The sequence below is a fragment of the Martes martes genome (genome assembly GCF_963455335.1).
Source record: "Martes martes genome assembly, chromosome: 15".
Lineage (NCBI taxonomy): Eukaryota > Metazoa > Chordata > Mammalia > Carnivora > Mustelidae > Martes > Martes martes.
The window spans coordinates 55146520-55165142 of record NC_137903.1 but is presented as its reverse complement, the minus strand read 5'-3'; the positions used below and the strand labels follow the sequence as shown (position 1 = coordinate 55165142).

Below are 18623 nucleotides of genomic sequence, written 5' to 3'. Positions count from 1 at the left end.
AATGCTAAACATTCTGAAAAATAGGAATAAATTCTCATGGTCCAGAGAAGCAGATCTTTTTTTTTAAGATTGTATTTAATTATTTGACAGAGAGAGATCACAAGTAGGCAAAGAGGTAGGCAGAGAGATGGGGGGGAAGCAGGCTCCCCATTGAGTAGAGAGCCCAATCCCAGGACCCTGGGATCATGACCTGAGCCGAAGGCAGAGGCTTAACCCATTGAGCCACCCAGGCGCCCAGAGAAGCAGATCCTTTATGTTCTGTAGGAACATCCTCCCCCAAGTGAAAGGCTAGAAGGGCTTTCCTTTCCCCTCCCCTCTGCCAGCATATGGTGACCTTCTTTACTAAAGGAAACATTTCTTATTCCAGCTTTTGTCTTTTTTTATTCTGGTAAGAATCAGATGAATATGTATCATTCTTTAAATTAAAAAAGAAAAATTAATATCAACTCTTTTCTTTATTATGCAACCAAGCATTCATTTGATCACCTTGCTGCCACTGCTTCTCTGTCTCCTGCCCGCTGCTTTGTTCAAAACCCTCCACCATCCTCTTGCTGTTGCATGTTTCCTTCCCCTCTGCCAGATCCTTCTTATCTGGACTGACATTTCATTTACAGGATCTGAGTGATTTACAGAGGGTTTCCAGAAACTGTTCTTTGCTTTTTAGAGCTTAACTTTTCAATCCTAAGCAAATCTCACTGCGCTTTTTTTTTTTTTCACAGCCATTTTAAAACTATGACAGAGTCTGTGCTAATAGTTACAGTTAGTCAGAAGGATAGAGTGGAAAGAAATTAGATAATTCAGGGATTATCAGTGTTACAAGATTAAACATGAGGAGGCTCCAAGCAAAAACACCCTAGTACGCCCTCCTCACCGTCCTTATTTTTGGCTAATTCCAAAGCAAGCACATCTCCAAAAAATATGGCTTCTTTGGCGAGCATCTCTGTAATTCATTAATAACCTGAGTATTATTTATACTTTGCACATTAAAACTGGTGCAAATAACATTTCTCAAGTTAATAGTTGAATATAATGAATATAGAGAACCATGCATAGCATATAAGAGCAGGAAGTATTGGGACACCTGGGTGGCTCAGTCGGTTAAGTGTCTGCCTTTGGCTCAGGTCGTGATCCCAGAGTCCTGGGATCAAGGCTCTCATCGGGCTCCCTGCTCAGTGGAGAGGCTGCTTCTCTCTCTCTCCCCATGCCTGCTGCTCTGCCTACTTGTGCTCTCTCTCTGTCAAATAAATAAATAAAATCTTAAAAGAAAAAAAAAAGCAGAAAGTGTTAAAAGTCTGATGTCCTCTGTACAGGACCTTTCTGTGGATTGCTTCTGAAGCCCAAGTAATTTAAATAAATTGTATAAATGCTCACAGTTTATGTGTAATGCATTTGAGATCATAATCCCCTGACTTCCATTCCAGCACTTTTTCCCTAATAACCCAATTTGATCTTTGCATTAATTTAATATCCTTCAAAAGCCATCCTTCAGGGGTGCCTGGGTGGGTTAGTGGGTTAAAGGCTCTGCCTTCAGCTCAGGTCATGATCTCAGAGTCCTGGGATCGAGCCCCGCATCGGGCTCTCTGCTCAGCAGGAGGCCTGCTTCCCCCCACCCCCGCCCCTGCCTACCTCTCTGCCTACTTGTGATCTCTGTCTGTCAGATAAATAAATAAAATTTTTAAAAATCTTAAAAAAAGAAAGCCATCCTTCAGATATTTCAAATCAAGAACTCTGAACTTGAGTAGGTAGGCAATAACTAAGGGAAGTGGTAGGAGAGAGAAGGCATCTTAAGGTTCATATGGATGGGCATCTGACTGTCTTTTTCTTTTTTGGCCATGGTGCATGTGAATTGCTTGCTTTAGAGAACCTCTCACCTTGTGGAAGTTGAAAGTGCCAGGCAGTCACTCTGCAGCCTTCTTTGCAACCAAGTCACGGATACCATGACCCACCCTTGAGTTTGAATTAGTCCAGGAACACGAATAGGCCAGGACTGACCGACTCCATTCTGATGAGGGTGGGCAGGATAGCAGTGAATTTAGAGTCCAGCTCGGCAAGGCTGGCTGTGTTCACTGCAGGGTCTGTGCCCAGTGGCTGGGGCAGTGGTCCTTATGCTTCTAATTCAATGGCATGAATTTGGTTTCTCAGCCCTTCCAGAGATTTTATCCAATATCCTTCAGTAAGTTCATTTCCTTAAATTAGCTAGATTTTGTTTCTGTTGCTTATATCTTTTTTCTTTCAAAAAAAAATTTTTTTTCAGGGTTCCAAAATTCATTATTTATGCAGCACACCCAGTGCTCCATGCAGTACGTGCCCTCCACAATACCCACCACCATGCGTCCAGTTACTGTTAAGGCATACGGCACTGGCAGTCCATGGCAGATGGCGATTTGTCTTGTGAAAGCATTTTAAAAACACATTCTTAGAGCAAGAAGGATATGTGTTGATTTGGGGATAAGGCAAAGGCTACACTGCATTTAACATTTTCATTCTTTTTCTCCACTTTTCCTGTATTTGTGGAATCTGTTACGAGACACAGCCCACCTTCCACTCTAGAAACTGAAAATGCCAAATACTTGTTTTCCCAATTTTTCTTACCAACTACGACAGTTATGTGACCTAAGTTCCACCAGTTAGTTGCACCCAACCCAGACTTGGAATCTGAAACCAGGGATGTAAAGATAAAGACACAGCTTTAGGACACCATGCTGGGGTGGGAGGTGGCAGCTGCACCCAGCTGAGAGGCGCTGGTGGCCTTGATGGTACAGCTGTATCGAGAGTCCAAAGGCCCTGAGACTTCCTGCGCCTTGTGGCCTGATGTGGGCATTGTTTCTAGCTCTGTAGCCTACAAACCCAGTTCTCTGGCCTTCTTGGAGCTTGTGTGAGCTACCCAATATATTTAATAAATTTCTTGCCTGCTTAAATTTTTCCAAGTTGGTTTCTGTTTCTTAAAATTAGGAACTCTGACGGCTGCCGTAGTCCACAAAATTCCTCCCTGTGGGTGTCTCACATTTCTGTCCTCACCACCACCACAAAATTCATCAATGCGATTCTTTCACGAAACAAATTGAAAGTCCATTTTAGCAGGCTCCTTCTGCAATCAGTAGCTCCCTAGTAGAGGAATTCTGTATGTAAGTCCATTCTCATCTGCTTCTCCTAACTTTCTGATCTTGGGCCCAACTCAAAACATTTATTGTTAAAAGAAGCTAAGGAGTCTGGAACTGTCATTGAAATATCTGAAATTTTTAAAAACAGAGAAAACTTTTCATTGGTGCAATGAGTAAAGCTCAGATATTTGGATTCGCTATATAATTCTTGCATGAGTTAGATATATTTTTAAATGGTTGGAAAAACATCAAAAGAATAATACTTTACAATATGTGAAAATTACATGAAATTCAGATTTCAGTGTCCGTAAAGGTTTATTGGGACACAGCGATGCTCATTCATTTTCCTGTGTCTGTTCTCAGCGACAGAATTAACTAGTTGCGTCAGAGATCACATCAAGGTAAAGACTAAAATACCTTTAGCCTTTTATAGAAAATGGTTTGCTGACCCCTGGCCTGTACTTTTCAGAATGATGCCTGAGGCCCAGGGTTTCTTCTGGTCTGAAATTCAGCCCGTTAAAGAGGATCCTGTCACCTGAATTTAACTGGAAGCCTCACTCAGCCCCAGCCAGAGCGGTAGGTGTCATTCCTGGCTGCAGAGCAGTATCCCCAGGGGAGCTTTTAAAAAGTTCCCTTATGTCCTCCCGACCCAAATTATTTCAATGAGAATGCTGGAATCAGGGTCTAGGAAAACAAATTTTCGGAAAGCTCCGTAGATGTTTCTGAGGTGCAGCCAAAGCTGAGAGCCGTGTGTGGGAAAACGGAGTGACTCCAACGTGTCCATGGGTGCTGCAGTACTTCTCAAACTTTAACGTCAACTGAGGATCTTGTTAAAAGATAGGTTCGGTTTCAGTCGAGCCGGGGTGAAGCCTGTGACGGGCTCCATGGCAGGCCCCCCTAAAATATGCCCCTCTGCAATATTAATTATTTGGGTTATTCTGAATCAAAGTTACTTAAGCAGCAGCTGTGCAAGGACACTCTGAGCCTCCTTTATCCCCCTGCAAGCGGGAAGTGTCCCCTGTGGAAGGCAGCCTCCCGGATCCGGAGGTAGAGACATCCTTATCGCCCGAGACAGAGAAGTCAGCACTGGGAGGCTGTACAACACTCCCTGCTGCCTCACCAGTTTACTAGCCCGAGCCCACACTTGTCTGGTCAAGTCCTCACCAATTTCTTGTTTCTTTGTCTGAAAGGTAAGTTTTGCTTTGGTCCCTTCCTTTGAGTCTCCTATGTTTGTGAGCTCTCCTCTGGGATCAAATTTGTCTCTCTCCTGTTACTCGGTCTGACGTCAACTTAGTCACCAGCCGAAGAACCTACAGAGGAAGAAAGGAAAAGTTTTCCTCCCTTTTGCCCAAGGGCAATATTTCAATTGCCCATATTGCCCATATTTCCAATTGCCCATATTTCAGAAAAACTGCGGATGCTGCTGGGCCATGAGTAGCAAAGTAAGGGCAAGGATTTCATTGAACTTGTGAGAAGATATTCCATGACTTGTGTTCTTGCCTGCTTAGCCATAAGGAGTTGCATGACAGAGTTCTTTCTGCTTCAGATGTGGCAGTCGGTTATAGCCTCTGAGGACATGACCTGCTAGTTGAGATGCTGAAGGGGCGGGAAGGGGCCAGATCTGAGAAGAATCGAGAAAGGACTTCCCAGGCAGAGAGGAGCCGGTGTGGTGGCCCTAAGGCAAGAAGGACTCACTGTTGAAGGGCCTGTGTGACTACAGGGTGACAGAGGTCGATGCTGCTTTGTTTCATTATGGGAAAGATAACGTTTAAAAAGGAGATGCCTCCGTTCATCCTTGCTGGATGTATCACCTTGAAATCAGTTCTCAGAAAATCAGAGGAATTCTGTCACCGGAAGCAGGAAAGCAATCCACAGGAAGATGTAAAGGAGTGTTTGCTGGGCCGTACAGAAATGATGGGACAGAGAGGACTTGTAACAGACTTCGCTAGGTTCCCCTGTTCCACACCTAGTTCATATTACACTGTAGTCGTAGATGGCAATAACTCTCCTCCTGAAGCGGGTCCTCTATGAAATTCTTTTGGGCAGTTAGGGGGAAGGTCAAAGTTTATTGCTGAGTCTTTGGGGCCTTGATGGTTGTTCAGCTCAAGAGTCATCTACAGGCCAAAATGGCACATCTTCGGACAGCTCATTCTTAATCCCTACAGCAGCTTCAGCAGCAATGGTGGGCCATGTGGAAGTCTTTTCTTGAGTACCAGGGGTGCCACAGGAAGCCTTCCTGTAGGACCATGAGTGGCCTTGACTTGGAAACTCACCTGCAGACAGCCAAATAGGGAGCCAGGGCAGAAACGGAGGAAAATGTTGGTCCGCACGTGTTTACGAGGGAACACGTGTATCAACAGCTATGAAACATTCCTGGGAGGCATGGCTGAGACAAAGCACAGGTGGACCTCCTGCAACCTCCCCCTCACCCGCCCCTGGGGGGGAGACGTGTGAAATTCTTCTAAAATCTCCCAACTATCTTAATGTGAATACCTTGCTAGAAGGGAAAATAACCTTAACTCCACAATGGCAGGACCTGGGGTATCTCCTATGTATCTTGTAGGTTGGCCCTCTTTAGCCTATGAAAGTTCTTTTGAAACCTCCCTTTTTGGGGCGCCTGGGTGGCTCAGTGGGTTAAAGCCTCTGCCTTCAGCTCAGGTCATGATCCCAGGGTCCTGGGATCGAGCCCCACATCTCTCTGCTCAGCAGGGAGCCTGCTTCCTCCTCTCTCTCTGCCTACTTGTGATCTCTGTCTGTCAAATAAATAAAATCTTAAAAAAAAAAAATAAAAGAAAACATTCCTGTTTTAAAAAAAAAAGAAAGAAAGAAACCAACCTCCCTTTTCCTTACTTGCTCCAACTCCCAGGTATATAATCACTGCTCCTCAAGCCACACACACACACACACACACACACACACACACGTGCAGCAGCTCTTACTGCCCAGGGGTCCTGTCCCTGTGCCTTAATGAAACCACCTTTTTGCACCAAATACGTCTCAAGAATTCTTTCTTGGTCATGGGCTCCAGAACCCACCCCACTGAACCTCCCCTATTTCCAAAACCCCATCAGTAGCATCAGAGTTCAAAAGATATATGATTTTGTAAGTTTCTTGTTTTAGCCCTAGGTTGTTGTAGGGTGTATAGAGGAGGAAGATGTGGAAACACCTAATAGGGGAAGGGGCTGGGGGAGGGAAGGTTTCCAGCAGAAGGTGGCATTTAAACTAAAGCAAGCCAAGAGAACCACAAGCAGTTCCTTAAAACCTGGAGGAGAAGGTAGGAGGGGATTACAAAGAAGTGAAGTTAGAAGGATTGTTAATTACAATCATAATCATTACAATACATAACTGAACAGTCATTCACTATGTGTTTATTCCCCAGGATTGGTCTTAGAGTGAACCCAAGGAATGTTGTATCTGATGGTCTTTACTGGGGCTGCTTGGCATAGGAAGATAATTCCCCCATAGAGCTCTCACATTTCTGCTTGCTTTCGGAGCAGAGGCACTGACAGCTTTTGTTCCAGACTTTCTCTTCAAGGATGCTTGTAGCCAAGGACCTTGGATGGCAGAAATGTCTCACTGGAACAGAAGGCAGGTTTATTTGCCATCCAGTATAGGAAAGGTTGGGTGTCTTAAGCTCAGAGAACCTCAGGTGTGAGGCAAAACCTGTGTGTGTGGCATCTATTTGGACAGTTCCTGATTGCCATGGAGGGGTTGCGGGAGGTCAAGGGGGACCCGCCTAAACATGAGGCTGGTGCTACTTGCTGTGCTGGGAGTAATAAAGTCCTTTGCCTCAGAGCTAGGAGTCTTCTGCCTTCTGTCAAAGTTCATGAAGCCGTGGTAGGCTAACCTTCCTAGCTCTTTTTTTTTTAAGATTTTATTTTTATTTATTTGACAGACAGAGATCACAAGTAGAAGAGAGGCAGGCAGAGAGAGAGGAGGAAGCAGGCTCCCCGCCGAGCAGAGAGCCCAATGTGGGGCTCAATCCCAGGACGCTGGGATCATGACCTGAGCCGAAGGCAGAGGCTTCAACCCACTGAGCCACCCAGGCGCCCCCCTTCCTAGCTCTTGACACTAGGTGTTTGCCTTTTGAGAAGCAAAAAATTAGTTTTGGGTCTGGCTCTTTTTTTTTTTTTTAAAGATTTTATTTATTTATTTGACAGAGATCACAAGTAGGCAGAGAGGCAGGCAGAGAGAGAGGAGGAAGCAGGCTCCCTGCTGAGCAGAGAGCCCGATGCGGGGCTCGATCCCAGGATCCTGGAATCATGACCCGAGCCGAAGGCAGAGGCTTTAATCCACTGAGCCACCCAGGCGCCCCTGGCTCTTTTTTTTTTAACATAGCCTCAGAGTTAATGACTCTTATCCATACTGGGCACTTGTGCAGTCCCAGCTGAGGTAGGATTTTAGGCCAATTGAATGCTCCATATCCCTCCTAATAAGAAAATGCTCTAGCTTATGAATCTTGTGGAGCCAAAGGGCAACTAAATACAAGGTGAATATTTCACTGATGGAAAAACAAATGCCAAGAAGCAAGGCAGTGCTTGGCTCACCAAATGGAATAGGCTATGACCTCAGACTGCAACAGGGAACACATATACCAGGTTAAATTGAAGAATAGCCTGCTGTCCAGGAAACAATGACACAGAGGTGATGGTAGCCAAATGGGGTTTAGCCACGAGATGATTCTAGCAATGCCCACTTTGGGGATGGGCAATAAAATAGAACAAAAGTCTCTGTGGGCACCTTATATTATATTCTCAAGTATGTACTTAAAATTATCAAAATCGTAGCCTCAACAGAGTAAGTTAATGCAATTAAGCAATAGAAGCAAGTGTTAACTTTGAGAAACTTTAGTCTTGACTTGACTGAGTGGGATTACATTCTACTAATTTCAGAAACAAGCTGTTTAAACATTCTAGGTTGGGGCATCTGGCTGGCTCAGTTGGAAGAGAATGCAGCTCTTGGGTCTTGGGGTCATGGGTTCAAGCCCCACGTTGGGTACAGAGATTACTTAAATAAATAAACTAAAAAAAATGAAAAAACATTTTAGCTTACAAAAGAGAAGATCACTGTAAAGTGAACCTTTTGGTCATTCATCTTTGGGACTATCCTTAATCACTCAAAACCTATCCAGAACATCCAAGTCTAAATAATGGGATGGAATGAATAAAGATGTGTTTTATGTGACAATATAATGTTTTCTTGGTGATCCAGTGAATATTTTTTTATTCTTTAATAATTAATATTTGTAAATAAGACAGACATTAGAGAAGGATCAAAGGGAATATATTTCTGTGTCTCTGGAAATGCACTTTATCCAAATATGGCATTATCTGAAAAATAAAAAGTACTTGTTAGATGACATGTAATACATTTCATAGTTCCAGAATAACCCTGAAGGCAGAGAGGACGAGTACTGCTTCACAGATGTAGAAAGGAAGGCTTAGAAATATTAAATGACTAAGCACATGACACTAGTCAATGGCAAAAGCAGAACTTGAATCCAAGTGCAGTGGACTGAATGTTTGTGCCCCCTCCCCAATTCCTGTATTACACCCTAATCACAGTGGGATGGTGTGGAGAGCTGGGGCCTTTGGGAGGTAATTAAGTCATGAGGGTGGAGTCCTCATAAATGGGGTTAGTGCCCTTAGAAGAGGCCAGAGAGCCAACTAGCGCTTTCTGCCGTGTGACACGCGGCAAGAAAACAGCCCTCTCTAAACCAGGGAGAGGACATTCGTCAATAACCTGACCATGCTGGCACCCTGATCTCAGACTTCCAGCCTCCAGAACTGTGAGAAATACATGTTGTTTAAGCCACCCATTTGTTGTGATTTGTTATAACAACCTGAACTAAAATACCTGTGTCTTCTGTTTTTAAAACTAGTATGTTTAAGTAAGACCACCCCTCTTTTGGCCTCCACATCTCCAAGTAGAAGACTGAAAAGAGAGCTTGGAGATCTCCAGCTAAGAAAACCTGCTCCCTGGTCTTCACATCCCTATTGATAGAAGCAAAGAGGAGTCCCCAGAACCCCAAGTGCTCTTAGCAAAGTCCCCAACCTTTCTCAGCTTTAACATTCATGGCCTCCCCTCACATGGAGACTGTGAAGACTAATCTCAGTCTGTTCCTTATCCCTGTTTACTTGGGCTACCTCAGGAAGCCAAGAGTTCTGAGTGGGAGTCAAACCAAGAAACGGACTCAGCTACAGAGTCAGAAGCGATGGCTACCAGTGGTGGGGGGATGGCTCAAATAGGTGATGGGGATTAAAGAGTATACTTAGCAAGATGAAAAAATAATAAAATTAAAATAATGGGGGAAAAAGAAGCCTGGAGTTGTGGGTTGCCCCACATACCCAGACGCTAACACACAGCTCTGTGAGCAGCGGCAAATCCCCTGCCCGGCACTTCCCGTTCACTCCCAACCTGCTGCTTTATGTTTCTCCATTGCTCTTACCCACCTACAACCCCCTGCCTCTACCCATTCAAGTCCCACTGAAGTCTAAGCTTTATGAGGCAGGGGTTGTTTCTGTCACTGTACTGCCAAGCGAATGGAACAGTGCCACAAAAACCTGCTGAATGAATGTGTTTCTTCCTCTACAGGCGTGTACAAAGGAAAAGTGTAAAGTACTTTCTAATTCTTACGGTATATGTCCAGCAAAATGTAACTCATTATCCTCTTCCATTTAGTCTACAACAACAGATGTGCCATGGGAAACTCTAGGTTTGTGAGCCTTTGCCCAAGGGCATAGCTACCAGTCTCGAGAGGAATGAGGTAAGCTTTACCATGACTTCTGGAAAAATACATTCTACGTCCCAGTATTTATTCAATCATCAAATGAATATTTTCTGAGTGCCTAATTAATGCCAGACACCATTCTAGGAATGAAATGGACAAAGTGATAAATAAACAGATACCATCAAGGAGCATTAGGGAGTGACAAACACCGTGGAGGGAAAGGACACCAGGTATGGTGTTGCAGGATGGATGTCTCCAACTCAGGAGAAAGGTCAGGGCCAGAAATAGAAATGTGGGAGTCATAAGAATACAGAGGAGATTCTCAAGCCCTGTGACAGCTGAAGACCAACAATCCGTCTCATTGAGATCACCTAAAAACTAAGTATAAATGATGAGAAGTGGGCCATCTTATAGAAAGAGGATGTGATTTTACAGTTAATGATGTTTATCATTCAATTCAATGCTTATTTGTTGATGGTTTACTGCAGTAATATGTTCATCGCATTTTATAAGTAATGTGCTATCTTATTTTTACAAGTGAGGGTGTTTTATTTTTTTCTTTGCATCTGCTGGCCTCCTGGGGGAGGGGGTACTCTCTCATATCTGTTCTCAGTCTAGTGCGGTGGGGCTGAACTTTTGGTTTGGAATGTGGTAAGTTCTCTTTTGGGTTGAGCTTAACTCTCACTGCTTTTAAGCCAATTTTTCCAGTAGAGATAGTTTTCCAGTAACAAAGCCAATTTTTACCTCCATCCATCTCTCAATTGATGTAAACTCAGGAAAGATATTATTGTTGACATTTTAAACCTTAACAGTATTCAAAATAAAGTAGACACTCAAAAAAATGTCAGCATCCTTCTCTATACTCACATACTTTTTACTTGTGGAACTAAAATAATAATAATAATAAGCCCCCAATATATCCTAATTATCCTTGATTAAAATTGAAGTTGAAATGGAAGACCTTAAGTTTCAAGTAGAGATTAATGGGGAAAATATTCTAATAAGCTTTTGAGAATACACAGTATTGGGTCAATAATTACCTACCATTTGTTCAAAGAAATGGTTCTCAAGCTTTTTGGTCTCAAGATCCATTATATTCTTAAAAATTATTAAAGACCCTATATCACGGGGTGCCTGGGTGGGTCAGTGGGTTAAGCCTCCGCCTTCGGCTCAGGTCATGATCTCAGAGTCCTGGAATCGAGCACCACATCGGGCTTTCTGCTCAGCAGGGAGCCTGCTTCCCCTTCTCTCTGCCTGCCTCTCTACCTGCTTGTGATCTCTGTCTGTCAAATAAATAAATAAAATCTTTTTTTAAAAAAGACCCCATATCAAAATGTTGTTCATGTGTGTTGTACCTCCCAATATTTACCAATCAGAAATTTAAATGGAGAAAAAATTTAGAGCTCAGGAGTACAATTCCCCATTCCATTTAATGGTTAGAAGAATGATGTGATTGAAAGTATATTGCTTCTGGAAAACTCTGTTGCAGTCCAATGAGAGTAAAAAAGGTAAGTAATATCTCAGCATCATTATGAAAATCGCTTTGAGCTTGTGGATCCCCGAAAAAGACCTGAATACTCAGGAGTTCCCCAGGCCACCCTTTCAGAATTACTAATTTAGTCTAAAAAAGAAAAGGCATGTATTTGCATGCTAATTACCATAACATTTAAATTAGATCTATGCTTATTCTGCATCTCGTCATCATAAAGTTGAATTTCTTTTTGAGTCTGTTCACTTAAAAGAAACAAAGAGCTTTTCTGCAATATTTAAAGGTTTATTTCAATGTTCCAGAATTGTTGGTTTCTAACCTTGATATCATTCATGTTGACTATGGAAATGACGTTTATTAGACTCTGTTTTGTAGAAAACCATGTGTATTCATGTGACGTGGCAAACTATGTTTGTCATAGAAGGTGGATATTACCCTCTACCATTAAACTTGTGAAAACTAACCTTCTAGTTATGGCTTAACTCTTCTAATTCCAAGTAATTCAAGCAGAGTAAAAGATTATGCAGATGCACTTAGGACACTAGAGGCATTCCTCCTTGTAAAGAGTTATGTTTTTAGTATAATAAACACATCGCTGTTACAGATTAACTTTGAAGCACATGGAGCACCTCGGTTTCCCATGCCACCCTGTGTCACCTCTCTATCCCACTTGCTAAGAGCATGGGGCAAATGAAAAGACATAACTGCTTCATCAAAGAAGTTAAATCTCCAAAATAGTGATTCTTTTGTTTCTGATCTAACTCAATCGTGTTGTTTGTATTTAATACAATTACACTCTTTTTTCTTTTTACATCAAGGACAAAATGCCATCAGTTGCTTGTCTTGACTTAGAAACAAGCATTCACAATCAAGAATAGTTACCCTTTCTCCTCCTCCTCCTGTAAAATAATATGACCACCACCACAAACCCCCATGCCAACCTCCTTCCACATTTTATTATTGTGACTCAGGGCCTCTTGTTTGATATGTCATCAAAATCATTTCCGTTTATCTCAGTTTTGCTCATGAAATTTTTGCAGAGGCAACAGAAGTTGGTGAGAGGAGGTCTCTGCAGTTTTTGTGGTCTATTACAATGATCTACAACAACTTTCCTCAAAATACGGCTTTCAGGCCATCAGCATCAGCCTCCTTATCCTGCTGAAAATGCAGATTCTGGGACCCAAAGGAGAACCTACTCAATGAGTCAGTCTGGAGATGGAGCTTGGGATTCTCTAAGCACAAGAAACTGACAATCTCTGGTCTAGAGTAGATCTTATATCAACTAACCTCCTTTACTGATGTTTTTTACTTCAGACAGATTTCTTTTAAACTATCTCAGAACGATACTTCCTGAAACTCTCTCAACCCCAGAAACTCTCCACAAGTTTACTTATAAATCCCCCCTGACAACTGAGCGGGAATCCTACCGTAACAACTTACTTTTTGCAGGAAAGTGCTTTTTCTCCGTGTGAGCAAGGAGACTCAGTGTGATCCAGGAGCTCCTGCCACTATCAGGAACGGATTCTTTGATTTGGGTGTGAGTAGAAGACATGTATGCACCACTGAAATGCCTCTTTTGAACTCTCAGTAAACTGACTTGATTGCTTCTTTCCACAAGGCAGTTGGATTCACGCTTTTCATTTATCTCCTCCAGAAGACAGCGTTTGCCTTCTTTGAGCTTTCTAATTATTTCACTGGTTCTTCTCTTGGAAGTCATTATGCTGACAAACTAAACATCAAGTGATTCTTACTGTCCTGCAAACAAAGGACAAAATACTATCAGTGACTGCTTGACCTCGCAGCCAATACTCATAGTCGGTTCCTCCTTCCCCTCCTGGAAAATACCACCCCCACTGCGCCCCTCACCCCACATCTCACTCCATTTTATTATTGTTTCCGAAGGTCTTTTTGTTTTTTGATGTTTCTTCAGGGGAAAAACATCCTGAAAAGAGGATTTTACACTGAACTACATAAAAAACTAATGAGGTACCATATGTTGGCTAATTGAATTTAAATGCATAAAAAAAGGGAAAAAAAGAGGATTGTAGTAAAAGAATATATTTCGGTTTTGAAACAAATACTATTTGTTGATTCTTGCTTTAAGGGACTCTTGTTGTTTCTTTTCATTATAAAATAAAACATATTAACTGTAGAAAATTAAAAGAATGCAGAAAAGCATAAGGTAGACAAGCTAAAATCACTCTTGATCCAGAGACAACCAAATTAACATTTTGGATGTTTCTTTCCCAATAAATATCCAAAGGGATTTTATTATAAAAAGTACAGAAAAGGACATTAAATGGACTACGGCAGAACAGAAATTTAAAAACTTTAAGTATTGTTAAATATTGTTAAATATTTTGCTTGTTAGGGCTATCTATTTGTCTTTTCAGACACGTGAAATACTTAAAAATCAAATATGTTAAATTTACAAAAGAAGTTTAAAATATTTAAATATTTAAAGTATTAAATAAGTTTGTAAATGGACTGATTACTTAAAGGTGTTTAGTCTTCTCAATTTGGGTTAACTGAACATTAATTTCAGCGAAAATGAGGGTGAGCTATATATAAAAATAACTCAATTTATAGATAGAATACAAGAGTTATATGTTGAAATCAAAGGCTGACAGAAAGGTTTTTAATGTTTTAATTTTATAAAATCAATATTAAGGGTGCCTGGGTGGCTCAGGCATTCGACATCTGCCTTCCGTTCAGGTCATGATTCCAGGGTCCTGAGACTGAATCCAGATGTCAATCTCAGGACCGCTGCTCACCGGGAACCCTGCTTCTCCCTCTCCCACTGCTTGCGTTCCCTGTCTCGCTGTGTATCTCTCAGTCAAATAAATAAAATCTTAAAAAAAAAATATATATATATATATATATATACAATCAACTTTAATTTGAAATCCAAATAACTATAAATGGTCCTTTTTACACACAAAGGCTCCTCTCAAACATTAAAAAAAAAATTCACATCAACATTTTATCTCACATTAACATTTTATATAAATGAACAGAACTTTCTTTTTAGTGACTACATTATTTAGACATAACTCCCAGTGAAAACTACTAAAAATTCTGGGGGAAGTTGTTTTTTTTTTTAATTTGTTAACAATGAAATGATAAGAGAGCTAGAAAAGAGCAGGTCCAAAATGAAGGAAAGCAAGAACAAGGACGTAGAGAGGTGGACAGAACCTGTGCTTGCCTGAGGACATCTTCTGATCCTGGAGGTTCAAGAAGTCATTTTGCTAACCTAGAGGACAAGGGACAGAAAAATCAAAGCCCAAAGCCTATGCACAGTGGAGAGTCTAAAGTAGACCTTTTTCCACATTAAGTTGGCGTCCAAAGGGTTACCCCCTCAGGGTGAGAGTGAAGACGCAATAAACTCACATTCCTTCACCAACTTGCTGGAAGAATGTTGCCTTAGCATTAAGTGTTGCTCTGGGGGAAAACCCCTCCATGAAAAGTTGTAAGTGCTTCCTGACTCTCACATGGATTTTCAACCCAAATTCACAACTAGGGCGGTTGCAAGAAATATCAAGGTGAAACACAAGAACGGGGCAAGAAACAGCAAGCTGAGGAGCAAGGTGGTAGCAAGAATTTAGCTAAGGGGGTTCCGGGCTGGGAGGACATCCGAGTAACTGACAGAAGCAAACTCAAGTCTTTTCTGGAAGAACTTCATCCTCGGCATCTGGGGCTGCCCAACAATACTTTTTCAAAGACAACAAATAGCACACGGCCAAGAACAATCAGTCAAGCACAAAGGTAGGTGAGGCATCGTAAAGTGAGAACAGCAGCAAGAAAACCATGAAATCTACATACGTGAGAAGCATCAGATGAATTATAGAACAATTATACATACGACATCTAAAAAAAACAAGAAAATAAGTTTGCAGCAATGTTCAGGAAACAAGAAGCCAAAAAGAATTTCTAGAAATGAGAAAATGTTATTAAGTAACATTTAATAAAGGCTTAAGCAGCAGATACGGATTCAGATGAAGAGATAATTAGAGGCCTGGGGAATAAATCAGAAAGCCATTATCCCGAATGCAGCATAGAAGGACAAAAAAGACAAAAGGTATGAAAAAGCAAAATATGTGGAGGACACAGTGAGAAGGTCAAACCTACATGAAATGGGAAATCCAGAGGACAAAAGTGAGGCAGAGACAAGACATAAAAAGTTGTATGAGAAATATCCAGAACTGACAAATGATACCACTCCATAGACTCAAGAAGCTCAAAGAATAACAGTCAATATTTTTTTGTTGTTCTTAAATCCACGCTTAAAGTGGAATTTGAAAAAAATTAAAAGGAAATCTTAAAAGCCATGAGAAAATAAAAGGGCAGTTGAACTAACAGCTGACCTCTCAAAAAGGAACAATAGAAGTCATAAAACAGAGAAATCATATTTCCAATGTGGTAAAGAAGTTATATAGATGGTAAGTTAGCACACAAAGAGATGCTCCGTCTCACTGATTATTAGGGAGATGTAAATCAATACTGCAGTGAGATACTGCCTATCACTAGAATGGCTGAAATTAAAAAGATTGACCAAATCAAGTGCTGAAGATGTGGAGGAACTGGAACTATCGGACACTAATGGTTAGGATGTAGAGTGGTACAACTACTTTGGAAAATAGTGCAGTAGTTAAAAAGTTAAACATATGTCTGCCATATGTTCTACTCCTAGTATTTACCCAACAAAAGTGAAAGTCTCTCTACAAGTGTATGAAGAAACTATCTGTACACAAGAAAATTTAGATAGGAATGTTCATCACCGCTTTATTTTTATGAGCCAAAAAGTTCTACCAACCCAAATGTCCATGAACAGCTGAATGGATAAATTATAGTATATCCACACAATGGATACTACTCAGTTATAAAAAAGGAACATTTTTAAAAATATTTTATTTATTTTTATTTATTTGACAGACAGAGATCACAAGTAGGCAGAGAGGCAGGCAGAGAGAGAGGAGGAAGCAGGCTCCCTGCCGAGCAGAGAGCCCAATTCGGGGCTAGTTCGCAGGACCCTGGGATCATGACCCGAGCTGAAGGCAGAGGCTTTAACCCACTGAGCCACCCAGGCGCCCCTAATAAATATTTTTTGAATGAATGAAAAGTATATTACTTATAAATCTTGACTACTGTTCACTTACTATTATATCATGAGAATTTCTCATGCCATCACATATAGGTAATTCATAATAAAAATGAAATATTTTATGACAGTATGGTAGTCTTTCACATGGAATTAAAATAATATATTTGATTAGTCCATTTATTGTTAGGCTTGCAGGTTGTTTACACTTCGAACAGTACACTTTGAAATGTATTGAAGTGACAAAAATCACACAAACACTGTTTTAGGAAACCCATCGGAGTCATCAGTTGGTCATTCCTGGATACACAAAAGGAGAAGAGGCATATTTCCACATTCTCTGGCTAACATGTAAATCTTACATGTATTTGTATTTGCAGAAGATAGTCCCTGAACAAAAGGAAATGGTTGAAGGGAGAATGGAATTTGAACCTTTACCCCCTCCCCTTGTCCAAAGCCCAAGAAAGACTAGAATTTACTGCAAGATGGGAAAGAATTGTCTCAGGCAGATAATGCCATAGGAATGCTGCAAAACTCAACAGCATACAACAATAAACATTTATTCTCATGCTCAGTAGTGGATTGAGCTTGGCTGGGCTCACCTGAGAACTTGGCTTCTGGCTTAAAGGTCTGACTGGGCTTGGCTCCGCCAAGCTTAGGTCTGCTCCCAAAATTTTAGGACTGGGAAAAACAAAGAAATCTATTTTCCTCTAATCCAACATGTCAGATGGGATCTACCTCTCCTATCCTTATTTTGCTCCTAGGAATTTTAATAGTATAAGAGAATTTTTTCTTTTTAAGGTAAAAGGAGAAGAAAACAATTTTTTAAAAAGATTTTATTTATTTACTTGACAGATAGAGATCACAAGTAGGCAGAGAGGCAGGCAGAGAGAGAGGAGGAAGCAGGCTCCCTGCAGAGCAGAGAGCCTGATGCGGGGCTCAATCCCAGCACCCTGGGATCATGACCTGAGCTGAAGGTAGAGGCTTTAACCCACTCTGCCACCCAGGCGCCCCAACAATTTTTTTCTTGAACTGCAGTTTCATTTTGCCACCTCTGGCAGGCATAGCATTTCCATTTTCCATTTCTGTTTCCTGTCTCCCTGGAAAACCCTCGATATTAGGCAGCGTATCTTTCACAGTAAAATTGGAGTTCAAGCTCATATAATGTAGTAGTAGCCCAATAAAAAGCAGTTGACAACTGACCTTCTTAAATGTATAAATCCAGTAATGTTTGCTTGCAAACATAAAAGAAAATATACAACCCACCAGAAAATGAACCCTTGCTACTCAAATGATTTAAGTAAACTTTCTCTTTAGACAAGATGTCAGTTGCAGACGTGAAAAGAGAAAAGATGCCTTTTCAACTTTGGATCTAGCAAGTTTAAATTGAAGGAAGACAAAATATTTTACGTACTCAATTAACACTAAAGAACTGAATTGGCCTCAATAAGCCTAACTCTATTCCAATCACCAATTAATTATCTAGTGTAGTGGAAACAAAATATGGTTTTACTTAAATAGTTTAAATACCTCATTTTTTGTCATCAGTTTCAACTTACTTTTACTAGAGATACTAGTTTGTCAGAATTTAGACTTTTTGAATTATATCCCTTCTAACACTTCTCCTGCTTATCCTCTCTAGGGGATGAAATCAAATTGGGACATGACTAAAGGAAAAGAAAACAAGGTATGTTTTTATATGACACACAAAATAACTGTATGACCTTAGTTAAGTCACCTTAAGAAACTAAGGCACTCAGTTTCCTTAAATGTTAAGTGCAAATAATACCCAACTCGCAGAGTGTTACAAGGGTTAAATGACCTAATACAGCCAATCCTTAATAAGTGGTAACCTTTTTGTAAAGATTGGTGTATTTATTTGAGAGACAGCACAAGCCGGGGCAGGAGCAGAGGGAGAGGGAGAGAGAGAATCTCAGACCCCCCTACAGAGCTCAGAGCCTGACGAGGGGCTTGATCTCACGACCCTGAGATCATGACCTGAGCTGAAACCATGAATCAGAAGCTTAAGCAGCAGAGCCACCCAGATGCTCCAAATGGTAACTTTAATACATCAGTTAGGCACGGTGAAATAAAGGATTTGGGCAATTGGAGAAATAGTATTTCTTGTCCCTCCAGTTATTTTTTGTTTTGTTTCTTGTTTGTCCCTCTAGTTATTGATCTGTTTACTTGCTATGTAGCCAGAAT

General features: G+C 41.1%; 1 protein-coding gene across 1 annotated transcript; it reads right to left on the bottom strand.

Annotated features, from left to right (window-relative positions):
* Nucleotides 1-12743: 12743 nt before the first annotated feature.
* SPATA45 (spermatogenesis associated 45) lies at nucleotides 12744-13037 on the bottom strand (the record flags this gene model as incomplete). The annotated part of the gene is made up of 1 exon (XM_080824505.1): nucleotides 12744-13037. The coding sequence occupies one exon, from the start codon at nucleotides 13035-13037 to the stop codon at nucleotides 12744-12746; it is 294 nt and encodes a 97-aa protein (XP_080680631.1).
* Between the last annotated feature and the right edge of the window lie 5586 nt (nucleotides 13038-18623).